We start from the raw sequence: 8,405 nt of genomic DNA, 5'->3' as shown, positions 1-8,405 counted from the left end.
AGTGCCAGCGCGCTCACACATACCCAAAAACACACAACAACAACAACCACTGCAAGGCGGCGCATGAAACATCAAGCATTCCATTTGATCTTTCCAAATAGACTCAAAGTGCTTCCGTCAGCAACATGGAGACACTCAAGCTTGTCCCCAACATTCAAAACCAGGAGTTTTCGATTGCACTTTTTCAGACCGATATCCTTTCGATACCCGCCGATACCGCTGGTGCTTTTAAGAATACGATCTCATTTAACACAATGACAAAAAAAAATGTCAACAAAGACGTTTTTTTTTGACAGAGATAATGATTCACCGATGTGTCAAACTGCCGCAGTATAAGTATCGGGTGCTGGTATCGGCAGCCTCCACAAGCACCCGATACCTGAATATAAGGCCGCTTTCGTTCCTTATTAGCGACTGGAGGACAGTTGTTTATGATGTCTTTTGATGTTTGTATGAAACGTGAACGCAAATGGGCAGACACGTTTCAGACAAGTGGCAAAGAGGTGAAATGTCTTTGCGTGCGTGTTAATTGGAGGATAATCCATCGAATCGAGAAGGCACCGACAGCTGGCTCAAATAACGACATGATAGCTTTGAGAGCAGCATGTGGTCAGCAAACGGCGTGTGTGCGCACCGGTGCGCGCGCGTGGCTAAGCTGAAGATTTGCCACAGCAAACGTTTAAAAAAAAAAAACAAACGATGACAGCCACATGAAGCCCACCACCCCCCCGCCGAGTAGCCGTGACGCCTTTTTTTTTTTTTTTTTTCCCTCGAAAGCGCTCCTGGAAATAACGAGCCAAGCGATACACACACACGAGGGAACCCGGCCGGACTCAGAAGTGGCGACATTCAAGCAGTCCGTTTTGATGATTTCAAATTTTTATGCCCCTGTAGGAAATGTTACATGGGAATTGAGTCCACTGAGTTTTGTTTCTGTTGTTTCTGTTTTTCAGATTGTTTGACACACTTGTATCGACGGGGTTAGATTGTGTCCTCCTTTTAAGGGGATACATTGAGAAAACGTTTGAGGAAATGGATTTACGTGGGTGAAAAAAAACAAAAGATGCAGTTCATTCTCTGTGAAACTTCATAAACGGCACTGATGCTGTTTATTGAAATATTTTACTAGGTAAGCACTTTGTTTTTAAAGCTTGGAATAGATTTTCACTTAACATAAATTTGAAAACTATGTGAGGCGAGACAGAACTCAGGAAGGCTACATAATCCAACATCGTAAAAGAAGACTGTAAAGTTCTTCCATAAATGTTCAGGTCCAGATTGAGAGTAGCATGAATATCCTGGCTTTTGCTTTTGCTTTAAAATATGAACTATTCAGAATGTATCATTATTAGAATGATTACTTTTACGCACTAATTATTTTAATTTTTTTTTTTTTCATCCTTCCAAGAATAAGTCAACTCCCCAAAATTCTTCGCAATGATTTGCCTCCACTAGTCTAAACGCGTCATTCTGATGAATATAGTGTTTGTGGAATAATAGTTAATCCACCCGTTTTTAGCCATCTCAGGCGGCGGCCATTTTGTCCTTTCTGTCGCCTGAAAATGACATCACAGCTGCTCAGGTAACAACCAATCATGGCTCAGCTTCAGAAAACAGGTGAGCCGTGATTAGTTGTTATCTAAACCCTAAGCAACTGTGATGTCATTTTCAGTCGACAGCAAGTGTCAACATATAGATTTTTGATTTTTTTCCACACCAGGGAAACTGGCCAGACCGGAGAATGGCCCAAAAATTTTTTTCCAGGGGTTTCATATTTATGTGTGGTTGCTATTAAGTCCTGGAGTGCTGGACTGCGACTCTTTTCTTTTTCTTTTCTTTTTTCTTTTTTCTTTTTTACGGTGTACTGGTGTGAGCAGCGGTAATCTTGTAGCTGAGAGTGCGCGTCGGTGTCTTTGTCAGTCCAAGTGCTCATGAAATCACAATTGAGCAGATGTTATTCAAAGTGGTGCCGCTCTTCATCCTCATCATCCTACTCGCGAGCGTCATTTTCTTGCAAGCTGCACGCAGAGAAGGAGGAAGCACCTCAATTACCTTCTTTTTTCTTTTCTTTTTTCTTTTTTCCTTGTGCAATTGTTGTGACTGTTGTGTAGCAACATGACACATGTTGTCTCCGCGGTGCCTTCGCACACTGGCTGAGTTGCAGCACCTCCAGTAATTATTGCTCTTGAACTTGCCAATCAAAGCTATTTGCACCCTGCCGATGGGTGTTTTTCACGCCGCACATGCGGTGCAAGGAACACTGATTGTGTCCATGTCATGTCCACCCGGTGGTGTTTAATTAAAGCCTTGTTCGTATACAGAAGGGGCAAATTCTCCCTTGTGCGTAAGAGGGGGAAAAAGCAGCCATGCTGTGTAGATTCTCCCATCGACTGCAGTCTGTCATTTGCACACTTTCGTGCCGGCTATGCGCTGTGGGCGGGGAAAACCTCAAATGTGGGCGTTCCCTGTCAGATATGGCCTTGCATCCTGCGGAGCGCTTCTCTTCTATTAAGAGGCTCTCGTAGGACACACTAGTTCACTAGCCATGTTTATTTCCACTATTGATTTCCACCACTAGTAAAGTAATGTTAATAAGTACAATTTTGTAATGTCACTAATTGTACGCAGATGCACAGTTTTGCCTGAGGACAAGGAGCGCATCAGTATATCCACAATGTCGATTAAATGCTCAAATGGCTCTATGAAAAGCCATTTTTCCATCTTAAGTTGCATGCCCTAAAAGTGTGTGTGATTTTCAGCAGAGAATTGCTCCATATGGCGTGGACTTTCCCAGTTGCAAAGGGAGCGTCTCTTGGGACTTGGCAGCTGTTCCAAAATGGAATCACAACAATTCACCAAATGGAAAGTAGTTCTGCATGCAACCATTAAACAAATGTTTATAATCAGCATTTGTGGGGGAGCACAATTTCGTCATAATAGTCTGCAATGACAGTAAAGGCATTTGGTTCTATTGTTTTGTAAAATATTAATTAAGTCTGTTGTTTTTTTTTAACTGAACTTTTATCATGGCCTGATTTTGCTGGGAGGGTTGGTGCGAAATTTTAATGATCATTTCAAGGATTCTTGAGAAATTTATGGGAGGGGGGAGGGGGGTGGTTGTACCAGCCTGAAGAGCGCTAGCTTCTGGTGTTCAAAAATTCTTTTGATTTTTTTTCTTTTTTTTTTTTTTTTTTTGTAATGATGTTTTGTTTTGTTTTGTTTTGTTTTGCTCATAGTAGGACAGCTTGCCAGCTCAATTCTGGTTATCGTCACAGAATTTAGCTTGAAGAAAAGCTGCGCCCACTGATTGCGAGTTAATAAAAGAGGGGAAAGTGTTTTGTATGCAGAGAATATTCTACATAATTGATATTTTACTATTGTACTTGGTTACATTTCAAAATCTCAAAAGTGTTCTCGGGACATTGCAGCGGTCACAACTGTTCTGGTCCAATCCACTTGCGATCTTCCTGAGAATACAATTACCTCGATGAATGACAAAATTCACATCTGGACCACTGATTTTTTTTTTTTTTTTTTACAAGAATTTTTTTTTTACAATAATTTTTTTCAAATATCTGTACTTCTAAGTACAGAGTGCTTTTGCCACCTCTGCCTTCATATAAGCATGGATACATCCACTATGAATCCTTCATGTTGGCCTTTGTGTCACGGGCACTTCAACGACGACACACCCTCCGCGGAAGCTATGACACTCGTATATTTCAGCGCAGGAGACCCGTAAGGCTCGTGATAAATACGCCATTGCACTCGCACACTTCTCTCATCTCACAAAGACACACATCATCACTCACGCTCTTCTCACGCGACCCCAAAGCGGTATCAGGTGGACGCGAGCCGCGGCCCGCCGGCGTCCGTTGAGCGGCGTCACGACGCAGTCACGGACGCTGTCGCCATCAAGGTGATGGATGGCGCCACAGAGCAGCTGACGGCGGACGCGTTCCAAGCCTCGGCCGCGCACGTGAGGCTTGAAACCTCGCGGGCTGCCGGGCGTGAGGCTGAATTAAAAACGAGTGACCTCGCTGTCTGGCAGTGACCATAAAACAAGAGCAGGCGCAACACTGGACAGGATGCTGCAAAAGGTGGAATCGTAGCAACGTTACCACCTGAGAAGGAAGCTGACCTGTTGAGCAACCTTAGGTGGCAAAAGTAGTCACACTCTGTACTTAAAGGGAAAAAGTCAACCCAAACATCTTTTTTTCAAGAATATGTTTTATGCAAAATCCACCCGTTTTTAGCCATCTCCGGGGGTGGCCATTTTGTGACTTCTGTCGACTGAAAATGACATCACAACTACTCAGGGCTCAGCTAACGACCAATCATGGCTGACCTATTTTCTGAAGCTGAGCCGTGATTGGTCGTTACCTGAGCAAGTGTGATGTCATTTTCAGGTGACAGAAGTGACAAAATGGCCGCCCCCCAGAGATGGCTAAAAACGAGTGGATTTTGCTGCTAAACTCATATTCCACAAACGCAATATTCATCAGAATGTCGTGTTTCAACAAGTGGGCCTGCTGGGAACATACAGATACTTAGTTATATGCATTAGCCAGTTTTGCTAACATGGGATATAGAAAAAAAAAAATCCTGAGAAAGACATTGTTTCCCTCTTTCATTAACTTTCCAAGTACTTGTGCTGAGAAGTTCGAAGGATTGACAATAAATATGGAAATAGATCAGCAAAAAGAAGGATCAATAAAGATGGATAGAAAGGATGGATGACGAAGGGGACACAACAACAAAAAGATCAAATGTCAACGAGCATAAAAACCACAACAGCAACCAAACATCAATCCAATTCGTCGTGAAATTCGATGACCCCAAAATAACAATCAAATTTGATGTATGTCGACTGTTAAATCAAGGAAAATCGTCGAAAAGGCGGGAATCGTCAAACCGTCATTCTGCAGGTGCCATAAATATGCGAACTGTTAGTGTTCCCACCACATTTGCCCAGGTTCCCGCAGAACACGCACAAAGACTCTTTAAGGGAATCCCAAAAGAGTTCCAGCGTAAGATCGATCCTATGTACTCAACATACGGAAGTCAGAAAGAGATCAGAGAAATCTGCACCTGCAAAATCGAGCGCCTGCACTGTAGCTAGTAAAAATCATTCATTTATGAATGTAGGACAGTCAAATAATACATTTTTGAAAAAGATCTGGAGTCCATCATATGATGTACAAAATGATTACGAGAATATTCTCGGCCCACTCATGACCCAAAACAAGCTGTGCATGGAAAATGAACAAGGTGAACTTTAAAACGCCTTCCTGTTTTATTGTAACTTCAACGCTGGTTATAAAAGACAACCGACATGCGCTCAAAGGGAACACTGGCACAAACTTCAGCCAAATGAGCCACACTGGGAGCATTCGGCGGGTACACTTTAAATGTTGCATGCAGTCAATGGAGATACATTAAGCAGCGATAGCATAAAGCGTGTTGGCTTCCGGGCTAATTAAAAGCGGAGACATGATCCAGCTGCACGTCGATTCCAGCAGCTGCCGGTGGCTTGCACATGCGCGATAACGCGGCCCGTCGGACCACCGAGAGTTTCTGGTGGTGCGTGTTTACATGCTGCTCTCGTAACGGGACACCTCACTTTTTTTTTTGCGCACGCTCGGCTGGACTGATGCCGCGTTAGTCGCCCTATTTGGGATTCTACCCGAGAACAAGCCACAGGAGAGACGCATTCAAAAGCCGCCGAGTCTAACTCCATTTGATCCGCCGGCCGCCGCCGACTCGCCGGCCTTGCCTTGACGCGTCTTTGAAGAAATGTGATCTGAAAAAGGACCTGGGACTAATGACTCATGGGCTGCTGACTGTTTGGCTTCAAAGAAGGGAAGCGGGAAAATGGTAAACGCTGCACATGCCACGGGTATAAAAAGTGGAGGGCGTACAACTTACGGAAGATTGGTCAGGAAGGTTGTTGGGATCCGCCAAGACGCTGGCAAAGGACTGCCGAAGACGACAAAGGCGCAGGGCCAACAGCTTACAGACGACCAATGATCGATGGCAATGGCAACAAAGTTTTGATGACGAAGGGTCAACAACCGCGAAGGGTCAACCCATGACGGTCCACCAAAGAACTTGAAGAATTGAAATCAACAAAGACGATAAAAAGGATCAATGTTGAAGACGACAGAGATCTTAAGATCGTAAGATCGTAACAACCAAAGATCGACAAAGACACCGAAGTCTCTGACGGAGAACAAAAGGATAGAGGAAGCAGTGAACTGTAAATCTCGCTGCTCCTTCTTGTTTAAAAATCGGAGGCCCTACGACTGGCAGACGACACAGAAAGTATCGCCGATAATCTTTTTGAGCGTGATCTCAAAGCACTTGTGTGCGATGGCGCTACAGGACCTGTGTCAATCCAGAGACTGCGCTCGGCCTACGAGCCTTCTGGACTTTTACGTCCCGCTTGCGGAGTGTCTTAAAGAAAATCCTCCACAATCCAGTTCGGCGACGGATCCCCTGCCGTTCGCCATGTCTCACGGCACCACCACTCTGGCGTTCACCTTCCAGGGCGGCGTGCTGGCCGCCGGGGACACCCGCTCCAGCTGCAAGGGCCAGGTTTCCAACCCCGACGTCGAGAAGGTGAAGCCCATCCACAGCCACCTGGTGGCCACCAGCTCGGGCACGTCGGCCGACTGCGACATCTGGAAGCGGATCCTGGCCCGGGAGCTGCGGCTCTACCATCTGCGACACGGCCGCCGGCTGTCCACGGGCGGGGCCGCCAAGCTGCTGTGGCACATGCTGCTCCCGTTCAAGGGCACCAAGCTGTGCGTGGCCACCACCTTGTGCGGCTGGGATGAGAGCGGCGCCGGCGTCTTCTACGTGCACAGCAACGGTAGACGCCTGCGCGGGACGCTCTTCTCCGTGGGGTCGGGATCGCCTTACGCCTACTCGGTGTTGGATCAAGCGGTGGAGTGGGGGATGACGGTGGAGGAGGCCACGAGGGTGGCGAGGGAGGCGGTGTACAGAGCCACCCACAGGGACGCCTACTCGGGCAATTGCGTGGACGTCTATCTCGTCACCTCGACCGGGTGGTCTCGCAGGGAGCGGGAGGACTTGAAAGAGGAATATTACAGAGAGAAGAAGACCAGTGAGGTCTGAATTCTGAAAATGACAAATGCTGGACTCGTGGTTAGCTAATCCGCTAGCGCAGTTCTGAGGTTGGGCTTTCAAATCCGGTGTAGAGTTTGTATCTTCTCCCCACGCTTGTGTGGCTCTTCTTTGGTTTCCTCCCACATTCCGAGAACATGTAGAGTTTCATGAATGACGCTAAATTGTCCTTATATGTGTGTGTGTGTGTTTGTTGATATGTGCACTATGATTGGTTGGCAATCAATCCAGGGTTACATGTTATAGCTCACAACATTTTGCCACATTTTGTGATGTCATTTTGAGTCGACAGAAGTGGCAAAATGGCCGCCCCCGGAGATGGCTAAAAACGAGTGGATTAACGCTTATTCCACAAAGGCAATATTTATCAGACGCAATATTCATCAGAATGCCGTGTTTCAACTAGCGGGCTTGCATAGAACATATTCTTGAAAAAAATATGTTTGTGTTGACTTCCCTTTTTTTTTTTTAAAAATTCAACCAAAACAAAACGGTACTCATTGTTTAATTTGTTGCGTGATCAAGCTGGTAACTCATTCCAGTACCTCTAAAACCCCCAAATGAAATCTGAAAACATAATAAAGGTGAATGTAAAGAACTGAGCGAGTATTATGAGGTGTAATTAAACCAAACGTCAGCGGCCCACACAGTCGTAGCATCGTGAACCGTGTGCGTTTTAGTGTGTCATGGCCAAGCGAGTGACTTAAGGAGCTCTGACTCCTGCTCCGTTGGGTCATTTGTCACACACTAATGTCTACTTCATGCTCCTTGTGACTGTCTTTATTTTGTATTTGTGCGTTTTGGCTGCTTGTCCGCTTCAATAAACAGCTGAAAGTGCATCGTGAGTGTGCCTCTCCTGTTTTTTTTTTTTGGTTTTTTTTCACTTCACTTGAGTCGAGGCTTATCTGAAAATCACTTGCAAGTCACGTTTAAATGGGCAAAATCAAGTTTTATTGAATTTTTTTCCCGAGTAAAGGATTTGAATCGGTACTTGTCGTATTACGTCCGTTTCTGTGCAGGGTGCGAGTACTTAGGTCACCTCTGATTATTTCTTTCAATGTCCTCGAAGGACCTCGCAGGTCCCAGTGCAGATAAGAAATGTCTCTCCACGTTGTGAAGCGGCGGGAACGTGCTAAGGCATCTTTTCAGCAAATAGTAAATTAATGACGAGCACAGGCAGTCGCCTCCAGGCTTGTTTGTCATCTGATTTGGCCGCGCATATATCGGTGCCTCCCGTAAACAGCTCGCGCTTTGTT

The 8,405-nt window shown here is 45.5% G+C and overlaps 2 protein-coding genes across 4 annotated transcripts in view; both read left to right on the top strand.

The window, feature by feature from the left end:
- The first annotated feature begins 739 nt into the window (after positions 1 to 739).
- The window catches only part of cdh24a (cadherin 24, type 2a), a 42,764-nt gene continuing 35,098 nt past the window's right edge, over positions 740 to 8,405 (top strand). For 2 of the 3 annotated variants that reach the window (XM_086047633.1, XM_086047632.1), the window contains exon 1: positions 741 to 1,129. The gene's annotated coding sequence lies outside the window, so the exon portion shown is untranslated. Of the gene's footprint in view, positions 1,130 to 8,405 lie in introns of all 3 variants that reach the window. The other variant, XM_086047631.1, reaches the window with a different exon arrangement.
- On the top strand, positions 5,635 to 7,912 carry psmb11b (proteasome 20S subunit beta 11b). The gene has a single exon (XM_086047700.1). The coding sequence runs from the start codon at positions 6,373 to 6,375 to the stop codon at positions 7,138 to 7,140; it is 768 nt and encodes a 255-aa protein (XP_085903826.1). The 5' UTR covers positions 5,635 to 6,372; the 3' UTR covers positions 7,141 to 7,912.

This window comes from Filicampus tigris, chromosome 12 (genome assembly GCF_054856515.1).
Source record: "Filicampus tigris isolate MCC_2025a chromosome 12, RoL_Ftig_1.0, whole genome shotgun sequence".
Classification (NCBI taxonomy): domain Eukaryota; kingdom Metazoa; phylum Chordata; class Actinopteri; order Syngnathiformes; family Syngnathidae; genus Filicampus; species Filicampus tigris.
This window is presented reverse-complemented; position numbering and strand designations above follow the sequence as displayed.